At 42.3% G+C, this 22,550-nt stretch overlaps 1 protein-coding gene across 30 annotated transcripts in view; it reads left to right on the top strand.

Moving 5' to 3' along the window:
• The window catches only part of MAGI1 (membrane associated guanylate kinase, WW and PDZ domain containing 1), a 334,836-nt gene that overhangs the window by 161,391 nt on the left and 150,895 nt on the right, over positions 1 to 22,550 (top strand). For all 30 annotated transcript variants that reach the window (XM_068202184.1, XM_068202177.1, XM_068202186.1 and 27 more), the window contains exon 2: positions 6,051 to 6,167. In XM_068202184.1, coding sequence (XP_068058285.1) covers positions 6,051 to 6,167 — 117 coding nt within the window. The remainder of the gene's footprint in view (positions 1 to 6,050; positions 6,168 to 22,550) is intronic.

Below are 22,550 nucleotides of genomic sequence, written 5' to 3'. Positions count from 1 at the left end.
AGAATATTAATCTCTCCAAGCATTAACAGAAATATATGTCTGAGTATCAGGGCCACCTTTGCAACAGGACTTGAGGAAAACTCATGGCAAGTATTAGTAGGAGACAGTGGTGATGCCCTGGCATTGCTGCTGGAACAGTTTTAAGAACTGTCCTAGGGTTCCCAGGAGCACTATCTACACCCCACTTTATAGTAAGGATTTAACAACAGATTGAGAAGTTGCCTTGAGTTACTTTATTAATATTTTAACATTTCTTTTAAAAATAGTTGTTTTCAAGAGATTAATAGATTTATAACCAGCTTAGTTAACACACTTCATAGTTAAGGGGAGCTGTTTTGGCTCTGATTATAGAAGAGTTTGTGTTGAGTACCTTCTGCTGGGCAGAGGAGGAGCCCCGGAGAGAGGAGCACAAGTGAAGTCCCCCAGCCTGTAATGCCAGTAAGCTGACACTGCAAGTCCACTTGGTGCTCTAGAAAACATGAGCTGCAAGTTCTCTGCTCATGCCTCTAGACGAGCAGGGTTTGGATTTTTTTGTTTGGCTTGGTTTTTGTAGGGTTTCCCCCACCCCCCTTATGTGCAGTTCTACGTTTTGTAGCACAGAAATAAAACCCTGCTAACCACGATAATTTATTAGTTAAATACCTTCAGATAGAGATCTTCACATGACAGACAGTACATTGCAGTCAGGGGTTTATACTGCAAATCCAACATGTGCAATCTTTGTGTCTAAAAAATTGAATCCTTCCCTCTCAATGTAGACAGAGAGTCTTAATCCAGATGACTCTATTGCACTTTTATCCCTTTAGTGAGGCCTTTAACCTTTCATTGCTTCATGGCCCTGTTGTTTTGAAATGGTCTTTGTCTGACCACGGAGAATCCCTCTGCTAAAGACACAGAGATCCCGACAGGAGAAGGGGGACTCTGCTGCAATTCAGGAATGGAAAATAGATTTTTCTAGTTCAGATGCTATCAGTCACTGTGAGTGTAGCAATTGGTTGCCTTCCTAAAGAAGGGTAAAGCAAAAAAAAAACCATATACTGGTGTAATCTGCTTAGAGGAGTGTAATATAGGTCAGGGACCAGTGTGTCCCAGGCCTGACCCTGACCCGTCTTTGCACGAGCATCTCTAGGCTCTGTCAGAGTGTGGCTGTTGGTCAGGATTATCTGGGACCATCTCGAGCAGAAATGGGATCAAACAGCTGCAGTAATTAATAGAAGCATAAACTATCAAATGATAGTTTCCAAACACGTAAAGCACGCGTTTAAAATACGTCTTCAGCATACACATATTGCACAGTCCTGGCATGGACCCTCCACCAGCTGGCAGGAAGGTGCTGGCAGCCCTGCGATGTTCACACTCAGCTTTTCCTTGGGAAAAAATTCAGATTCTGCTTGGTCATTTATGCAGCCTGCTTTCCCTACTGGAAGGCAGCGTGGCAGTGAGGCAGGAGGCTCTCAGCCCCAGGTCTGTGCTGCTGCTGGGAGAGCTCTCCAAGAGGGGATGTTCTCACGCAGCAAAGTCGGTGTTAGGTGATCCCACATGCAGCTTTCTTCCTGCAGAACCTGGGAATTTTAGCACCAAGTGTCAGAGCACAGTTCAAAGCATAGCTTCCCTAGTGACTTTATATCAGGTAGCTGTTGGAGGACAAATGTGTGACAGAACTGTGGGTTTGGAAGCAATGTGGTTTGAAACAGTCAATATTTTTCGTTAATCACAAACCCGTCTAAGTTACACATTGAGCTACAAAAACCTGACAGTTCATTGTTTCTCAGAAAACCATATGTCAGTAATTTTTTTCTTTTTTTTTTTTTTTTTTTGCTATGAGAGATGTTTCCTCCTTGGGTTTCTTCTTGCTGCTGAAATGATGTTACCATGTAATGGTTGGGGAGGGTGATAGACATATTCTACAATGTAATAATTAAGAAGAATAGATTAAACCAGCCATTTTGCTCTGTGTTTCAATCAAAGGATTGAGATAATAAGATGGAAGCGCCTCAGATTTGGAGTAGTACTGTGAGGAGTGAAGCAGTGAAAAGTTGGTTCTCTGACTGTACCTGCACATTAAAAAAAGGCATTGATTTTGTTCAGCAGAGAAAAAAGGGAAACTGTTGCAACAGCACAAAAAAAATCTTTCAACATCTTACTTGTGACTATAAATTTTGGTGAGTTTTTCTTTTATTGAGTGTGTTTTGATGATCTAAGGTACATGTATCAGCCTAATTTTCATTATGGAAATAACAAGGTGATTTTTCTGTGTGCAAATCAACAATTTCCAACATATCCTGATGAGTACAAAGGAAGAAGAGAGCACTGGGTCTTCAGACCTATATCCTCTGCTTTAGAAACTGCTGTTCCTGGTTTGCATCTTTTGTCCCTCCACTATTATCACTGTTGGATATTTTTACATCCTTTTAGCAGAGAAGAAAAGAAAGAATCTCAAAAGAGTGAATGTAAAATCCAGTGTCCATGAGAGCAGGGGAGTATTTTGAAGGCCAATATTTACTTCTGGTTGACACAGCTCTTCTCTAAAGGAAGTATTTTCTTGAGCACAATGACATGGATTTAAATTTTAGAAAGGGGAGGATGTTTGCATAAAATGAGGTGGTTCTGGGCACCTGCCCATCTTTTGGTCTGGTAGTGGCTGGTGCATGGACAGAAGCCATCAAAGGTGAGGTTTGGTCTCAGAGGGAGTTTGCACAAACCAGCGATGCCCCCGCGGAGCAGAATGAATTTTGCTGCTAAGATTTGCACAGAGGAGGTTGCTGAAATGTCACTGGCATATTTTTCAGGTTCTCAGAGAATATGGGTGCATACATTTTGGACTAAGGGTATAGCAGAGTTTATAAACTTGTGTGCAGCACTAGAACCTACTGAATAAAGCCAGTGTCAGGCCCATGCCTTCTCAGCTCAGAGGAGATTTTGGGAAGAGATCAGAGTGCAGAGAAGCATTTCAAATGGTAAAAAATCCCACACGTTCCAGGCTGGATCCCTTTGGCAGCTTCCCACACAGAGTTAGTTTCTGTGTTAGCTCATTTTCTTCTGCCATGCAGTGGAGGGAGTTCCTGAACCTGCCTGTGCCCACAGCTTGTGGCCTCAGCGACTGCTGAGCTGAGATCATCAGAGCTGCAAGAAGCTTTCATTTCTGTCAAGACTTTCCTGAAATTTAGGAACAGGAATGTAGCTCAGCAAGTGTTTTGGGGGTTGGGTTTTTTTTGCCTCTTTTTTTTTTTCCTACTTCTTCCTTCTCTTTTAAAATAAAAATGTAATAGAAATAAACATCACTCTGAGCCCCCAGAGGGGACACTTTTGTGAGTGTAAGTGTTGCTACAGCCCCTGTTTTTGCAAGTGCCTTTTTAACTAGTGCTTCAGTGACTCAGCTGGGAAATCCCAGCTCCTGCATAAACCAAATAACCAAACTTTCCAGCGGGTCCATAATAGACTGAGATGCTAGATGGAATGGGCGCAGAGGGGAGCTAAAAGCAGGATATCATCATTAAGTTGCATATATTCTGTGGTCAAACAAGCCCTAGCTCAGCAGAGCTTTTTCACCTCAAGACATTATTGTTACATAAATCATTGAATCAGGGATCACACAGTATTTTGGAAGAAACTTTACTTATGTGATACATGAGGTCTGTGCATTAATTTCTTCCCTGGAATAAGCCCTTGCATTATGCCCAAGCACTTTGTCATATTTGTCCTTTTTTGCTATGAAAATCTACCTTGCCTTACTCTCTCTTGTGCAAAGATATATATGGACTGTTAAGTTAAAAGATAAAGAACTACTTTATTATTTCAGCAGATGCTCTTTTTTGTGCCCAGTCTCCCTCTGGAGTCAAACGACATGGTATGAAATCAAACATCCGGAGTTTGGAAAGTCAGGTCTGATATTGAAAAACTGTAGCCCACAAGTCTACCAAATCTTCAGAGTGCCTCCTGTGTGGGGAAACAAATTTTATGGTGCAATAACTGGTGACCATTTGTTGGAAAATGGGTTGATAATTCGCTCTGGGAGTAGGGGGTGTTGCTCAGGAAAGTGTTTTGAGCCAATTATATCTCCCTTAATTTCAGTTTTGTTTCACTTCTGCAATGAGCATCTTGGTCTTTAAAATTTTCCTTTTGTTAATAGCTGGGCCTGCTGCCTGAGCCTTCCTTTCTTCAATAAGAGATTTAATTAAAAGAAAAATCTGTCAGTCGGATCTAAAGACAAATCACGAAATAATTTTTAAAATTTGACACGGTACTTTAGACTGTGAGTTTTTTTTTTGTGTTTAGTTTTGTTCTTAAACCAACATTTCTGGTAAAACATTGCAGGGCTGCAGTGGTTTTATCCTGCCCACAGTCATGTAACAGTCTGCACTCCTTATTTCGTCATTTGCCTGGTGCTGCTTCTGCCTCCCAGACCCAGTGTCCAACTGCACTCCCTTGCAGTATTATTATTTTTGATTTGCTCTGCAGTGATTCCTAGAGGCTCCAGCCAGGAATATGCATTCAGTGTGTGGACATATTGAGATGATCTCTGCATTACATATTCACAATCAAAAAAACAAAATCATAATGCAAATGACAAAAGACTGAAAACAGCTGCAGTGGTTCAGCCCAAGGTCCATGTAGTCCAGCATTTTGGCTCCAGCTGGGGCCATAAATAAGATGCCTGGCAAAGGGAAGGAAAAGAGCAAGATACTTGATATTCCCCCACTTCTTTCTCGGGTCTCCCAGCCACCAGCCATTAATGTTAAGCCCAAGGGATTTCCTTTACCCTCTTCTTTTCAAGGCCAGGTTGGATGGGGCATTGAGCAACCTGTTCCACTGGAAGGTGTCCCTGCCCCTGGCAGGGATGTGGCAACAAGGTGATCTTTAAGGTCCCTTCAGAGCCAAACCATTCTGTGATCCTGCAGCCCCCAATGGTCGGTCTGTCCTACAAGGGAATCTCCCGTTGGATCTCCTGAATCAGCTTCTTTTCCCCACAGTGCTCTCCAGGGAGAGTGCACAGCCTGGGGATTCTTGTCCCTGATGATTCTGAGCCAGGCTCCTCTCTAGCTTTCCTGGGTGTCTCCCAGTCCTTGTGTTGGGAGAGGCAAGCTGTGCCCAGTCCCCAGGTGGCCTCAGGACATGTTGGAGGCTGGCGTTCACAACAAGCTGCAGCATCCCTCTCTTGGTCCTTGTGTGGCAACTGCTCCAGGCTTTGATCATTCTGGTTGCATTTCTTAGAACATTTTCCAGTGGTTTTTTTCCTTTGCATTTTAGAACAGAAGAGTTTCAATCCCTGTTTTTGCTTTTCAGTCAAATTAATGGCAGTGTTATTCCAAACTTGGAAATATTTTTAGGAAAAGACTTCGTTAAGTTTCTGCAGTTCATATGTTCTGCTACAAAAAAGGGTTTGGTATTCAGCAACTGGCAATGTTCATTAACAGCTACATTTATTTTTTTCATATGTTCAGGTTTTTTTGTTTTGTTCTCAACTAATTTATTTTCTTTCACACTTAGGAAGGTGTTCAAACCTGAACAGGCAAATAAACAGATTTAGGTGAAAAGCATTAGATATTTTTTAAGGACTTTGGGTGCTCTTATCTCAATACTTTTGTAACTCCTGCTGTGTGTTGGGATGGATACCAGTGGAAAGTACAACACTTGTTTGATTTTTGTGCCATGTTCAGCTTTATTAGTAGCTTCAATGGGAGCAGCTTTTGCCTTCTGTCTCTCTGCCCAGCTCACCCTGCAGAGACTTGCAAAAGCAATACCTTTATTATTTTTCTTCTTTTTCCTGTCATCTGTCTGTCTCCATTTGCTCAGACAAATAAGTGATAAACAGGAATGATGATCTGTTTAACACCACAGGAAGAACGATGCATTATGAGACAAGAGAGACCCCTTGTTTACAGCAAGTTATTTTTGGTAATTAGCCATTTGTAGAGGAAGATGAGCCTCTGCTCATAAAGTCAGCATGCCATAATTTAGGGGGCTCTGAATGGAAATCTACCATTTGCCTCAACTGGAAATGGTAATTGTGTGCATTTAGAAATAAATAAATGGCTGTTTTTCCCTTGCAGGAAGCAGACTGAACAAGGATCTGCGGCATTATCTCAACCAGAGGTTTCAGAAGGGGTCACCAGATCACGATTTGCAGCAGACCATTCGAGATAACCTTTATCGCCATGCTGTGCCTTGTAAGTGACAAACCTTGACCTGCTGGACTCCGTGGGGCAGAATTCCATCTCTATTTTTGGGGCAGCCTTCCTGTGGGGGAGACTGTTTTCAGTTTGGGCAGACTTCCATGTGTGACAGCAGATAGGGTTGAAAAGGAAAATGATTCATCTCTGAATGAGGCTTTTTTGATTACCTTTTTGGAGCAGTTGATGGTATGATGCAAGCCTTGTGATGCCTGCTTTGGAGAAAAACCTTAAAAAAACTGCCATGAAGTGATTGCTTGGCTTAGAAATAGTCGATGTTAATATCACAATGGTGAAGAATGTTGCTTATTGGTTTAAAATCTATGAATATAAAAGAGGTTTCTATTTTTATTTCCTGAGCAGAACTTTATTTCTGATGCTTGTTTAACTTATAGACTTGAACAGCATTTTATGGCTGGGTGCCATTGTTGAAGGCATCTGCTGCTCTTGGAAGGTCGTCCTTGATTCATGTAGGGGATAAGCAAAGAGTTAGCAAAGCTGAAAATGAAATGCTCACTTTCACTCAAAAAAATCAACCAAAAAAAAACCCCAAAACAAAAAACAAAACCAACCAACCAAACAAAAAAAAAAAAAAAACCTAAAACCAGACCAAAAACCACAAAAACACAAAAAAAACCCCAAAAAACCCCAACAAACCAATTGGAAAAAAAAAAAAAACAACCAGAAGAAAAACTAAGAACTCTGGAGCATGGTAATCCTTAGAAGGTCAGGATCATTACTCAAAATGAGACTGTCCTTGGTGTTTTGGGAAGACATACAAAGAGTGGAGAGTGATCCTACTTTGTTGCACCTCTGTTTGACATTCTCCAGGTGGCAGGGAATACTCTTCTAAGAAAAAGCTTTATTTGCTTAATTTGGCTGAGTGGTGGAAATATTTAGATGCCCTTTAGATTCAGGATGGAATAAGTAAACATCTTAGTTATAGGATACTGAGATAAGCAGCAAAATAATTTGAAGTTTTCTGCCTCGTTGTGAATCAGAGATTGTTTATCCTGGTAGACTTATATAAATATTGAATAATTATGTTGCAACTCAAAAATCAGTATTTGCCAACAAATATCACATAGTGGTACACACAGTAGTAGTCATTTTCATTCTAAGTGTTGCATGAAGGAGGGCTGTGTAAGACCAGTTAAAATAGAGTGGTAACACTGACAAATGTTGATTCTTTAAATGGCAGATGCTGTTATAACACCATTGAATTTATGCTCATTTTATCAGTGAAAAGCACAAAACAAATTATGTTTAAAGAACGTAAAAGGACATAAAGAATAAATATGGATTATTGTTTACTATTGAACACTTCCATTTGCCATTTTGTCAATGTGAAATGTGTTTATTTTTCAATCACCTAACTTGGCAGGCTGCAGATTTTTAGGGCATACTGCAAAAAGTGCTTTCCAGGACAGCACATGCAGTGTTGGCTTGGGAGATGCAGAGCTGTGATACTAATGCCCTTCTGCCTATGTGTGATATTTCATTTCCTAAAACAGCAAATAAAGCAAATGAGTGTAAGTTCTGGGGAAACATTTTACACGTTACCAAGGTTACATTTTGAAATGCTTTCCATTGATTCTTTTATCTGATTTATTGAACTTGATGGCAAGCTAAGCTGCTTGGACTTGCTTTTGATTTAAAATTAAGAGCAGTGAAAGTGATTCCTGCCTTTTCAAAATAGCTGGGGGTTATGTGGGTTGTTGGTATATTAATAAGAACATCAGTACTTATGTTTCACTTATGAAACAAGTGGAAAACCTGAGAAATGGTGTTAGTTATTGTGTATCTCTACACTTTCTAAATTGTTGGGCCGGTAGCATTTAATTTTTGCTTCATTTACTGTGGGGATGGTATTAATGGTATCTTTTAAGAATGATGCCAATATTTGTGTGTGGCTTGGAATGAGACTGCTGCCTGGTGGGTTGGGATGCTTTACAGGTCTGAAGATTAATCTGGCTGTATGCTCATATTTTTATTCCTTGCTGCACGTGACCAGTAAATCCAGAGCCCTGGACCAATCTCTAGTGCTAATGGATTATGAAGCCTTGTATTTTGAAAATGGAATTCCCTGATGCTTATGTGGTAAACACAAACAAGAACACAAGGTCACTTGGACTGAGCATGCCTGGCCTGACAGCTGCTTTTTATTGCACTAATATAAGGGCTAAATGAAGTGATAATTAGTAAATTCAAGAGGCAAAAAGGTGCTGTTAACCAGTTCTTTCCCAGAAGTTCTGGTGAGAATAGCACATGATTCAGCCCTGACTGATTTGGTGCAGGTGGTGAGAAAACCCAGAGGGTTTCTGTTTCCCACACAGCCCTGTGCCCATCGTGTGCTTGGCTCTAAACTGAGTGAAGTTGTGACAGCTTTTGTAAAAGACGGAGGTCAAGCAGAAGGGAGGAAAAATGCAGAATGTTTGGCTCAACCTCATTATTTTGTTAATGACACACTGCTTAAGCATCATTTAGATTTTTTTTTTTTCTTTAGGAGAGTTGGTTAAGAGTTTGATTTATTTCCTGGTGAACCCTTGAGAATGAGTGAGATGATGTCAGCTCCCAGGGACCATAGGAGCACTTGCCTGTATGGGTGACACAGGATGGTTTTCTGAGAGATCAGAGGATTTGATCCCTAAATGTGTGAACCGTCATAAACAAATGAGACCTTGAAATAGACCCAAAGGTGAAGTATTGTTGAAATGAGTTGGCAAACCACACACACATTTCTGCAAACTGAATTTTTCCCCTGCTCCTCAGTGCCATCTGCCCCTCCAGCACGCTTTCTCCAAGTCCTCAGCTCCCAGCTCCCCACTGAGCTGATTTTTCCTGCAATGCTCTGTAGTAAACAACAGCTGTGACAAGATTCCAGGTGGCCTCCAAGTTTGGTTGTTGTGAGTCGCGAGTGCTCTGCTGTTCCTATCACACCAAACCCACGGATTTATTTACAGACCCAAGGCATTCTCCTCTGAGTTTACAACTTCAGCAGCAGCATGAGCTAGGACCAAGACAGAGAGGCAGGACATCTATTCATGTATTTGGATGGTGTGTAAGTGGTTATGGTCATGCTAGAATGAACAAATCTTTGGAAGAGTTAGCATAGTTCAGCTTTTACTTCACATGAACCACCACTGGGTTGTCACTTCCTTGTCTTTCTTCCTGAGGCTTTCATTTCATTGTAAACTTCACCCAAGCCTTTACTTTGGAATATTTTTGTCCTTTGCTTAAGAAGAATCAGGATTTTAAAACTTGAGCAAAGTTATTCTCATAGATGTTCAGATGAATTACTGTTTTCATTCCTAGCATGTAGTTTGCATTGTCAAAACTAGACAAAAATCCATCAATACATCATCCAGATTAGTATTATGTTGGTCCAGTCTCTAACTATCCCTTTTCCTTCTTTTGTTTTGAAGTACCACATTTTTCCTGTGTTTTGATGTGCCTAGTGAAGATGACCAGAAACAATGCTCTGTTTTGGGGTAGTTAATGGCTCCATTGACCTTGGACTATTCTGTGGGATGGCAACAATTCCACAATTATGCCATGGCCATGCCTCTACCAGAAGTGCTTTGACTGATGCAAAGACCCTGTCCACACCTTACTTCTAGAGTGGACTTCACTTACTGCAGCTCAATTTTTCCAGCCCAAACACTTGGGAGCAAGAGAGAAGGTTTATCAACTCTGTGAAGCATCTTGCTGGGGCACCCTGTGCCACATTTGAGTCCATCTGTGCTCACAGAAGTTGGTGTGATTTGGGGATCAGTGATGCAGTGTGTTGACATTCTGGCTTTAGGTTTCAGAGTGTATCTAGGAGCAGGACTTTCCCAAACAGGATTGTTGTATGTGAAGATTCACCTGGTGGAATTTGTGATTAGTTGGAAGTTCGTGTAAGAGTATATCCCTTGAATAGGTATTTCAAAACTGCCCTTCTGGGGATGTCTGTGCAATAGTGTTTATTGAGAAAGATATGTGATAGCGACTTACTTTAAGGTACTTATGCAGCAGCCTGTCCAAACCACTGTTCACAGAAGGCTGAACACATAGAATTGTCTTCCTCTTTTTGAAATGATGGCAGAGGGTATCTGATTAACATAAACATGCAGTACTGGCTATTTGTCCCAGTTTCTTATACTCAACAACCTGGCAGCTGCTTTCTTTTCAAAGTGCATCAAGAGGAATCAGAAAGATGATACTTCCATAAAAGCTTATCTCAGTATGTTTTTTGATTTTGGGTTTTTTTTTTTCCCCATTTACTTGATTCTCCACTTGTTTCAGTCCTGTGTGACATGCAGAGGAGCTGTGGTGGGTCTGGTGTCTGTACCTGTACTTGCCAATGCAGTACACCTGGTGCAGACATGACTGAAATGACAGCTAATCCTATTCCATCCTGTGCAATTCCTTTCCTTGCCAGGCTGAAGTGTTCAGAAGCAAAGCTCTGGAAGGTGCAAGGTCTTTTTGATGGTAGATGAAAAGGCAGCAGTGGCTAGCCTAGAGTTAAATCAGACTAGACACTATATGGCATTCTTCTTTTTATTTTTCCCCTTTTCTTCACAAAATTGGCTTTTAAAATGTCAGGAGGTCATCATTCAACAGTTGATTGACTTCCCCAGAACAAGTACATGTCCTGGGATTAATTGACTGGAGATCTGAATGTTAGAGATTTACCACTTTCATTCCTGCTGTCTGTTCTCTCACCTTCCCAGAGTTTGATTTGTTCCTCTGTCCTCAATTACAGCACAGTAGCTCCAGCTGTTGCGCTTGGTCTTATAGAGGAACATGCAGCAAAGTGGAAAGAAATGGATAAAAATCAATAGTTGTAAGTGTCGAGTGACCTGTGAGGAGGCTCAGAAAAAGCCAACAGCACTCGGGCACCTGGCTGGCCTGAGCTCTCACATTTCAGTGAGAAGTTTGAGAGTAAGTTTCTCTGTTCCAAGTGATCTCCTGGTGCAAAGGAGAAGTCTTGTTTCTAAGCAAAACCAGTAATATTGAACAACAGAACTTCGCAGATTTGATAGGACAAGCTTTAGCAAGTGATTGTCGACTGCACATTTAAGCTTATTCTCTGAATTCAAGATTTTCATGGATAATTGGACTTCCAAAGGGCAGTTTAGTTTCTCCAGGAGCTGGATAATCTGTTGTGTGCATAACTACCATCATCAGCAGGTAATGGAGGACTAGAGGGACTAAATGGGCTGGGGTGTGATGGAACTCCTGTCAAATGAGCAGACTCAGGTGATTTCCCAGGATAGTTTTTAAAGTCCTATAGCTCTGGGTTCCCCCATTAGTATTTCTGAACTTCAGAATGAATTGATAAAAGGGATATGCAAACCAGCTTACAGAAGGTTCTTTTCATTAAAATAGAGAGCATAAAAGTGTATCAGTATACTGGGGAAAATTGCTGAAGTGAAGCATAAAGACCTTTATGTTACAAATGAATGTGTATTTACATGTGTGGATATTTGAGTTACAATTTTGAAGTTATTTTTAGTTACTAATTTTTATTAAGGATAAACAGAATCACAGACAGTGCACATTAGTTTTCTTCCCAGGCAATAAATCATCAGTTTATGTACACAAATGTTTTTGAATTCTCAAAAGCTTTCCAGACCTGCAGCTGTATTTATTATTCAAGTACCTTTTGTTGCAGTTCCCTTCCTAGAGGTGTAATTCTGCTTTTGTAATGAGAAATAGTTGCAGAGTCCATGAAATATTCATTTGAAGGCCCTCCCTGATAAGGTGAGGAGCAGCAGACTTTTTTCTAACACATAAAAATAACTAATTGTTTTACAAGATTTATGTTAGGAAAAAAGTTTTAAGTACTTTTAAAATAGTGCTATTATCACTGGGTTGCAGCATATGGATACCAGCAGTATGGAAAAATAATTTTTCTTAAGAATATTTGCTTGTGAGTAAATCTAACTCTGTATAATATGAGGTATATTTTCTGTGCCAGCCAGTGTACACACATTTGATTTGTCCTGTTTTCAGCAGGAACTGTATCCTGAGTGCAACCACTGGCTTTAGAAAATCCTTATACCTGTGTTCCAGGGAGTGCCAAATTGCAACAGCGTCCCCTGCAGTTTTCAAGGATGTAATTAATTCACTAATTAGTGAAACAGATGTGCTTTCACTTTTAAAAGAGAGAAAAATACCTTATTCTGAGCAACAGGACCAATATTTCTATAGTTTAGTTCCTTTCTACAGAAAATTTTTGTTTAATCTAGAAGACTTCAGGACCTTTCTCCCATCTGGTCTGTCCTTTCAGATCAATAGCACGTTTTGTGCCAGTGGAACTATTGTCTGGGGGCGGGTTTGTTTGTTTTGTTTTTTAATTTTGGAAATAAAAGCACTTATGATGGCAAATATTGCTCCATCTGCTTCCCCATTCGTGAGGAATAGCTTTTTTGTGTTTCACTGTACACCCAGTTGGAATTGCATGAGGCACCGGAGAACAGTACAAAGCAGAGGAGCTCAGCCTTCTATGCTCTTCCATGGCACTTGCCAAAGGAGATTTGGGTAAGGAGTGTGGGAAGAGATTACACGGCCACTTTTCTTTGTTTTCTTTGTTACTCCCCAGTGTAGTTAATTTTGCAGGTTTTTCATTGCAGTTGCTTTGTGCTCTGGCAGAGCAGCTGCGAGGGGATATTTAGGTGCAGTGCAAACAGTGCCTGTGCATTTGTTTTAAAACATAAAGGCTTCCAAGGTGAGAGTCTCTGGGAGAGCAGAGAGTGAATCAGACCCGAGAGCAGGTTCTGCTCTTTGGGGGTTGAAGGGGTGGAGATGAATTACCCCACATCATTTACTTTAAAACTGCCTCTGTACTGCCACAGAGCTTCATGTGATGTCCCAGGTTCCTGATTACATCTTTGGTGATGGCTGCAGTGCCACAGCTTTAGATTTCTAGGCAGTTTGATTTCTTTTCAGCTATCACCGTGCATCTGTTCAAGGGTTTCAGTGTATTGATTATGCTACAAAGCAAGAGAATGAGTGCTCCAAGCAAAAGGATTGTTTTAAAACGAGGTAAAATTAACTGTGCAGCTGTTCTTTAACCTGTTTTTCCACTCACATTTGTATGTGGGCTTCACATTTGGTATTTCATGATTAACTCCCTGTAGAAAGCACCCATCACTGTGTAGGTATGTTTATGCTTGGCTGTGCTGGTGGTTTCACCATTACAAAACTCCTGCTCTTTCCATCAAAGATGTCAGGATTTAAAAAGGAACACCTGTAAAATCACATTTGCTCGAGATTCTTCTGGCCCAGTGTGATACCTGCAGTGCAGCGTGGGCAAAGCCAGTGGGATGGTAAAGGAGGAGTTTGCTCCTTTACCACACCTGGGAGTGTGATTCCCAGTCACACCTACCGTGACAGTCCCCGAGCCCAGGGGGCAGTGGCAGATGCCAGCTCCTGATGGTTTGATGGGCATGCAGAGTTGTCACATTTCCTCTTCAAACAGTCATCCTTTTTTTAACATTACATGCTTCCTCACATAAAGCATGCTGTATTTGTCCTCTAAATCCTTTTTGTCTTTATTTCAGCAGAGAGGCGATTAGACATGGAATAATTTATAAAGCTGTTTAGATTCTGCTGGTTTTCTTTGGGGAGAGTCATATCCAGTACCTTTACTGGGAATAACTCTGTAAATTCATCTTCACTGATTTCCTTCCCTCCACCCCAAGTGAATAAGAGGGTAGAAAAAATAGAACAAATATTTGTATTTCTGCCTCTATTGAAGGAAAAATAAATCTTTCTTGCTAGTCTTAACAGTCTAGATGTATCCTTTTTTTTGATGTTCTCTCGAATAATTAGAGCTTTGAGTTATGAAGTCAAGATTCCTGGGTCATTGCCAGAACAGATTTATTTAAGGGGGACACTAGTTCTCTGAATTCCTTTTAAAGGGCTTTGTTAATGTCCCAGACTGCTCTTAATTAGTGATTTAAGAGGGAATACATCTGTTTCACTGTGGGTTGTGAAAATTTTTATTTATATGGAAATGCTTAATAAATGGCTCTTTAAAAGTCTACTGTATCTTCAGAATGAGATGTGTATCACAGAGTAATCAGGTGAACAGTGATCTGGCAGATCTTCTTGCATGGTCTTTTTCAGCTGAATATGGAGGAAAACCTCATCAAAGACCTTTGGAAGTGTCATCTGCTCTTGAATTGTATTTCATACTTCATCATTCAGTTTCTACCTGCACCTTTTCGTTGAACTTCAGGTTTAACATTTCATTTACCTGGGGAAAAAACAGTAAACAGAAGTTGATGTTAGTGAAAGGCCTATAAAAAGGCTCATTAGAGATATTGATGATATTTTGTTTTTTATCTTAGACCATCATAGCAACTCGTGTACCAAAATTTAAAGTTGCTTAATGGGACATTTGTCATATGTTGAAAATGTGCAGGTAATCTTTGCTGCATTAGGGATTTGAGCTGGCAGACCTCAGAACAGAGGGACTGCTTTTAGTGAACTCTTCCTTGAATACATGCGGAGATGGCTATTAATAAACACAGCATTACCATTTCCTACTGTTCACAGGGCTTTTGAATTAGTAATCAAAACCTTCACACTAGGTATTTTGACTTTTTTCATATAAGTGTTGATTTATGAGCCCTTCTTTGTTCATGTTTTTCTAGGGTGTGAGTTTTTTAGTGTTTTCTTTTGTTTGGAGGGGGATCACACAGGAGAGCTGAAAATGTGCTTGAATAATGAGGCTATTAGCAATTTTCCTAAATCCAGATATGGAAGGTTTTCAGGAGAGCAGCAAGTGTTGCTAGATGTGAAAGAGAGTCATGGAAAACCCAGTAGGACACTGTATGTGCAGAAGTAGGAAGGCTGGACTCAACAGTGGGGCAGAGCTGGACGTAGTTCTTCCAGGAAGGTGAACATACCATCATGTTCATAAATATCTTTCCCATTTTTTTCCTTTCCATCACTTTAAAGTTATAAATTGCTATCTCACTTAGCAATCCTCTGCAAAATGCCAGTGTTTTCTGGAAGGGAGATGCTGATGAGGTGCAGTAGTGCTGCTCCTGTGTTACTAACCACACTGGAGAATCACACTGACAGACATTCAGTAAATTGCCCACATTATAGAACATTGATGATACCATTAAAGTGGTAAATTTAATATTATAGTTCTATTAGATTTCTCCCTCATTAACTCTGATCTGATAAACAACCTCCGGCATATTTTGAAGGTAATAATCACCTTACAATCACTCCTGCTCCTCTCTATCTGGCATTTCAAGCTCCTATAGATTTACAGCTCTTCTGTCATCTAATCTGTACTTACTCCTTTATTTCTCCTTTGAACTTGTGCTTACAGGCAGACAACCCTTTTCTAGAGGGCCCTGGGCATGCAGCTAACACTTCATAGCTAGAATAAAGTCATCCTAAATTCCATTCCTCAGATTTTCGGCAAAATGGGTCTGAGAGAATAAAATTAACCCAGTGTTCAGGCAAGCACGATGCAGACCTGCTGGGGTGTTTTAGGACTGAGCACTTTCTAAGGGTTGGTACTGGGGAATGTTGGCAGCAGTGGGTTGTGTTCTTGGCTTTTGCAAACAGGTACCAGAGCAGCCTCTGCAAACTCTCGCTGGAAATGTAGGTGGTGAAGAGGGGACCGTGTGGGTGCTGAGCAGAGCCCTGCCAGGCACAGCAGCCCTGCTGCAGCGTGCAGGAAGGTGGAAATGCTGGAGGAGCCTTTGTCAGCCATGTCTGTCTAGTGGAGACAATTTCCACTCCTACACATTAATCCTCAAGCAGCAAACCCGCAGCTTAACCAAGTAACCTTAGCTCGTCTCGACTGGCAGGAGGCTTCCAAGGAGCCTCTTGTTTTCCTGAGTGAGTCATGGTTTGATCAGAGTGCTGTCTCAGGGAGAAGGTGGTTGTTACACATCACCTATCACAATGTAAAAGTGGAAAGCGACGCTGAAATGCTGACCCTTAATCTGAAGTGCACCATCTGTGTTTTATTTCCACATCTTGCTGAGTTTACAGTTATTTGAATTCACAGTTTGTTCCCCATTTGCTGTTCCCACATGGTAAGTGAATTGGATCCAAAACGTGCTGATGAAAGAATGAGAACTCTGTTGCAGAAGTTTGTTCCTACCTACAAGAGTGCTCTATCTCACACTTTTTCCACCCTGTGAGTTAAATCCCAGCTGTAAAATCTTGTCTCAAGATGGCCTTCTTTCATGGTGGGAAGCTGGGGTTACCGTAAGGACAAAGACTCCTTTCCCCATCCTGAAGTGATTTATGATTTGCTTATGACATTCAGCTCTAGAAAAGGTAGAGAGTTCTTACATCTGACAAAGTATTTGCTTTGCTGTTCCTGTAAATTTCTGCAGATGCTTATCTGGTAATAAGCTCTTGCTGTTGGAGCACCACTCTTATTCAGTATTTCTTTTCTGGTCACATGAGCCAAAGTGTTTGATGCTAAATTAAGACTGGGTATAATATAATGATGAGAGCTGTAATTAAAACTGTAATAGTTTTTCATGGTGCAACTTTGAACTACTCTGATTTTAGAATGGGCAAACAGCTCAAAACCAGGTTGAATTTCATTTATTCTCCCTTCCTTTTATTTTTTTCGACCAAGAGCAACCATTTTCTTAAGACATAACTAACTGTAAAAAAAGATATAAAATTTAAACATGTCGTATTTCAAAAGCAAGCCATCAAAATGCTGAAGGCTGTATAAACTTAAATACCTTCTTTGGCTTCTGCTGCAGACCACACAAGCTCTGAGAAATTGATTACTCTGGTACTGGAATGGGCTTTCATGATACAGAAACAGAGGTTTGCATTGAATTTCTTTCTTTGTGTGTGGGACATTTTTTTGAAAGAAAAAAAGTCTTTAAACCCCAGATTAAAAATAAGTCATTTCATTGTTTCCGTTTTCCCCTCTTCTAAATCTTATGAAAGAGTTTCCATAAATGACTGGGTAGCTGCATCTCTGAATAAATCTAAAGTAAAATGCTCCATTTCTTTTTTTAATAAAGAGGCTTTTTTTCTGGAATGTTCCATGTAGGTACTGCCTCATTGAAGTTTCATCTGGTTGAGAGAGTTTCAGTGTGGCTCATGCAGATTTTTTTATTTTGTGGACATGAAGAGGAGGGGCGAGGAATTCAGAGTAATTTATTTTCATATTGCAGTCTTCCAAATTTACTGAGTGCAATATTCTGAACCCAACATTATCAAAGGCTTTGGAGTTCCCATAGCAGCTTTGAGTTGACCAGACATATACCCAAAAAACAGTCTATGGCTCCAAGACGCCAATGTTGAAAGATCAGGAAGGTGATCTTGAGCAAGGAATTTTTTTTTTTTTTTTTTTTTAACAAGAGACATATAATGGGGCCAGCACCTTGACCCAGATGGTGTTTTCATGAAAATGCTGATGTCAGATAAATTTAAGACTGTTTGTAAGCAGTCCAATCTCCTGTTAGTGTGTGGCCATGTCTCCTATAAAGGTAATGCAAGGGTTGCTGGCTCTGTGATCTTTTGTCCCTACCTAGTTCAAGCACTTTTGAGGACTGGGTACGTCAGCAAGAGCAGTGTCTGTCTTTGCTGCTGGGTTTGGGGGTGGGAGAGGATGATGTTTTCCCTTTCTGGCCCTTTCACACAGGTGCTGTGAACCTGTGAGCTGTGTCCTGTGCCCTCAGCTGGACACAGCTGCTTTGCCAGCGATGGCTCTCGGCTGGTGTGGCTCAAAATTGTGCTTGTTCCAGGAGCAGAAGGGGTGCTGAACCCCCTGGGCCATGGGAACAGTGGCAGGAGTGGCCCTGCAGTGCCCCGTGCCCACCCCAGCAGTGCTTCCCACGCCATCCTCGGGATTCCCATGTCCCTGCCTGTCTCGGTGCAGCTGCAGCAGCCCCAGCAAAGCAGCCCTGGAGCTGCAGGGGAGCAGGTTTCCCTGCAAGGCTGGAGTCCCTCAGGATTTCCAAGCTGCATCTAAGCAATCGTGTCCTGTGAGATATGTGGAAAGCATCCAAGACGGACACCTGCTGGCTCTGAAGCAGTCAAGTGCTTTTTCCAAAATATCTTTGCCCTGTTCTGGATGTTTACTTTTTAAAAGATACAGGCATGTGTTGGCTGTAAAAGAAAGGGGAGTGGGGAAATCATTGTTGCTGCTGTCACTGAAATTCCCTGCAGACTTAAAAGGGAGATGAAAGTTGGTATCTTAAGAGAAACTCAAAACCCTTGGGACAAGCACAGCAGAAAACAGGAAGATGCTCTGTATTCTGTCCAATTGCTTGCAAAAATGAGTGCTGTATCTCCTACAGAGAGAGAGACAGAGCCAGAAACACATATTAGCATCGTTCCTCCATGCTTGAGCCTTGCTAACTAGGACAATACCATTTTGCACTTCCCTGGGCATATTTTCAAACAGCAGCTCAGTGCAGGTGATGAAGGAAAAAAAAAAAAAAAAAAAAGGTGAGGGAGGAAGAAGTGATGGGGGAAAATCTGCCTTGTGGTATTTCAGATCTCCAGTATACACAGGTGCTTTTTAATCCCTCTGGCCTACATATTCCACAGCCCCTAGGAATAGAGGAGTCGTGATGTAATGCTCTTTTCCTCACACTCGCAGCTTAAATACAGATGGAAATTGTTGTCATGTGTTAGAAATGTCACCAGTAATATAAAAGGCAGGCTTCTGCATTCTCCCTTTTGCACTGTCAGCTGCTGCTGCCAGCTTATTCTTCCCTCTCAAACCTATTGTCATGTGGCAGAAACCCTGATGTAAGTAAGCCCTGTCCTCCCCCTGCTTATGATCCCTGCATTTTTTATTCCCCTCTGCTGCAGTGCTGAGGATCATTACATACCACGACTTAAAGACAAGACCTCACAAAGGAAGGATTAATCTTGTATTTGTGCTTGAATTTCGAAGGACTCAGGCAAGTGAGAATGTTCTGTTGTATTCTCTGCTCCTTTTTCTTCCCTCCCCTCTTTCCTGGATGCTAACGCGAGGAATGAAAAGCAGCAGTAGTGCGGGGCTGGGTGCGTGTTTGCTGAGCCGCAGGTCGGGATGCGGGGCTGGGAAGGAGCGGGGCTGGCAGCCCGAGCCCAGCCTGGGAGGACAGATGGCTAGTGCTGCTTTTTAATTCATCAAGCAGGCTTTACGTGAGGCCCGTTGGCGAGCGGGTGTGCTGCGAAAAGCGGGGTCAATGGGCACGAATAGGCTGAGATCAGGACCAGATGCCTGCCGAACAATGGGGCTTTTGAAAGAAATGCGGGAGGAAGCGTGGCGCTGGCTTTGTACTGCCTCCGCATTGCAGGTTGGAATGGGGCAGCTCCGATTTAATGAAGTGCATTCCTAAACGTGGTCGTCAGCCCGGGCTGGGAGACAAGGGGACATGTCAGAAGGGGGCTTGTGGGGCCGGCGCTGGGGGTGGGGGGAGCCATCCACTGATGGATCGCCCCGAACAATGCTGTCTTAGTGCTGGATGGGAAAAACCATCCATACATCCCTGTGCATATTAATGCGATACAGCAGGTGTTGCTAAATGTCTGTCCCCGCATTGTTCTCCCGCGGCTCGGGCGGGGAGGGGGCAGGAAGGAGAGCCCCGCCAGGGATGCGCTCATCCCGGCTGGAAGCGCAGCGGCTCCGGGGCGGCCGCAGGGAGAGCGGGAGGCGAGAACCGGCCCCGGGGTCACTGCCCGGACGGGCAGCGGGCAGCCCTGCCCTGTGCTGGCCCTGGCAAGCAATGGGGGGACCGGCTCAGAGAGGCTGGTCACAGCTTGAAGGCATAGCAGGGCCTTTTTTCTGCCAATATTCCCCCAAACGCAGAAGGTGTGAGGGCTGAATCTCCCGAGAGCAGTCTGGGTCACCAGGAAGGGGGAGGCAGGAATGGTGTCTCGGTTGGAATTCAGCAGCGAAAGAGTTAAAAAGGGGGCATATTTTTTTTCAGCTCCTCCAGAAATACATCGATTGGGAATGAGTTGGGGAAGCTGTGTGAGTGGCAATAAACAAGGTGTACAACATGCATAAAGCCAAACAAAACATCTCTGTGTGCTTCTGTGTGCATCCTGCTGCACTGGCTGGATGGACCCTTCCTTTAACAGAGTTTTCTGTCTAGCAGAAGTAACATCCCTAAACACTTACAGCCATGTTTGCCAGTCTAATTCTTGAAGGCTTGGAGAGGGGGAGAGTGTACACAGTCAGTCATTATTGTATGTATTTCTAAATAAAAATACACCCATTTAATTGCTGTCATTGTGTTGTCTGCTCCCCTTGTGATTTGTGACATGCTATACTGTATTTGTCAGCAGAATGAAAGGGGTCTTTGTTTCTTATTCATATTATGGCCCACTGCATCTCTCAATGAAAATGGAATATTTGCCTTTAGAGCTAACTTAGCTGGTGATCTGTGCCTGCTGTTACACTGGGAAGGGTTTGCTTTTTTCTGCTGGCAGTTTCAGAGGAATTTGCAAGCAAGGCTTGAATTGTTTTACTTATTAATTTTTACATATCAATGGGTTAATAGTGATGAAGAGTGATCAGCCTATTTTGCTCACAGTTCAGGTAAAGCATGACCAATGGCTGCAACAGTTCCACATATTGCAGCTGCCTTTCTGTGTATCCCTTTTCTGTGGATGAATGGCCAAGATGACCATGAACTAGGATCGTTGTGCACCTTTGATCGTTTGCTGCTGTGTAAATTGCCAAAAAAGGTGTTGAAAAATAAACTAAGAGTGTGCAATATGGACAAGCTCATGTGTCTGCTCAAAGGTTGGCCAAGCTGCAGATGAATAAGGGCTGTTAGTGACTGGCCAGCTGTGGGAGTGACTATTTGAGGGTGCCAGTGGCACATGGAGAGCACTCTCCAGGCACTGGTGGAGTATGCTGGGTTAGGGTATGTATCATGTAATATCAATATCAACAGCTTTATCACTTGTGATGTATTTGCTGCCCTTGCTGTGCTCTGGCCACTTGGGTGTCAGTCTGTGTGCTTGTTAGTGGGAATGGTTTAAAAGGTAGCAGCTGGAATTGGCAGCCAAAAAAGATTTAGGGCAGTGCTTGAACATACAATTCATAAGACTTCTTCTAGCACACCCACATGGCATGAATGTATGGAGCTTGTTTTTAAATTGAGCTACCAGGTTCAGCAGCTTGAGCTTTATGTTGTTAATTATGCTTATTTTCTACTCTGCAGTGCCCAAGGAAAAATGAGCAAAAAATGCAAAGTCTGGCTCAGTCTGGGAGGCTGCAGTGTGTGCAAAGGGCTCCCCTGATGGAGAGGCTGGCTCAGCAAGGGGCTGGGCTGTGAACCTGTTGCTTGTTGTTGTGTGGCTCCTTCTGCAATGTGGGAAATCGTATCAAGGAGGAACTTTGGTCTGGAGAGAGCGAGGGAGCGCTCGGTGGTGCAGGAGCACAGGGACTGTTTTCTCCTTTGCCAGCTTGTTTCCACTCACCCTTGTCTTCTGCTAAGTCCTGTCAGATGGAAGTAGTGATGGATCCGTGTAGATCCAAGAATGATGCTGCACTTCCTCCAGGGAAGCTGCTGTAATGTTTGTGAGAAGGAGCACAGGCAGCTGTTCCAGGAGCACTTCAGCTCCCTGCTGCTGAAGTGATGCAGAGCCGGGTTTCTCCATAATAGCAATAACCCTTCTTTTTTTTTTAATACACTCTTCTAATGCAGGTAATCATGTGCAATACCAAACTTAGAGTATGCCTTTTGTCATTATTGAGAACCCCTAGCACAGGTAAGGCTGTCATAGCAGTCAGCGTTGCATAAAGAAAACAGCAACAACGAAGCCATTAATTCAGCAGCAGAAGCTGATTGAATAGTGTTGGGCTCCTGACTCTGCCTCTGACAGTAACAACACTTACCTTGAGTTTCACTTGTTTAAAAGTTCCTTTGCTGCAGAGAAGGCTGTTGCCTGCACTTTGGAGCAGAGTCCAGACACCTTTCTGCCAGCATTCCATCCTTTCCAGTGCACCAAGTCTTTACATGGTTGCACAAGAAATGCTTCTAAAATCAATGCTCATCAAGTCATCTCAGCCAAAAGGTGCTGGCTGCTGCGGTATTCAGTAAAGCTTATTCAAAATGTGGTGCTATTTTCAGTCAAATTCTGCTAAATCCTGTCCTGAAATCCTCTGAATGTTTTGCTCTTGAATATTCTGGTAAGCATGATGACTGGTTCACTGTGTTAATCCTATATGGTCTTTCTGTCTGCAGCTAATCCTGAGCTGTTGTTGCTGTTCTGCACACATGAGTAAGAGTCCGTCCCCCCTCCTCTTGACCACATACAGCAGAGTTACAGCTGGCTGCTCAAAAATAACAGATCAAATATGCTGCTCTTCCTTCTTCTCATCCTTTAGTAGGAGAGTTGAGTTTCTTCTACTTGAAAAACAAAACCTGG

The sequence above is a fragment of the Anomalospiza imberbis genome, chromosome 11 (genome assembly GCF_031753505.1).
Source record: "Anomalospiza imberbis isolate Cuckoo-Finch-1a 21T00152 chromosome 11, ASM3175350v1, whole genome shotgun sequence".
Classification (NCBI taxonomy): Eukaryota; Metazoa; Chordata; class Aves; order Passeriformes; family Viduidae; genus Anomalospiza; species Anomalospiza imberbis.
This window is presented reverse-complemented; position numbering and strand designations above follow the sequence as displayed.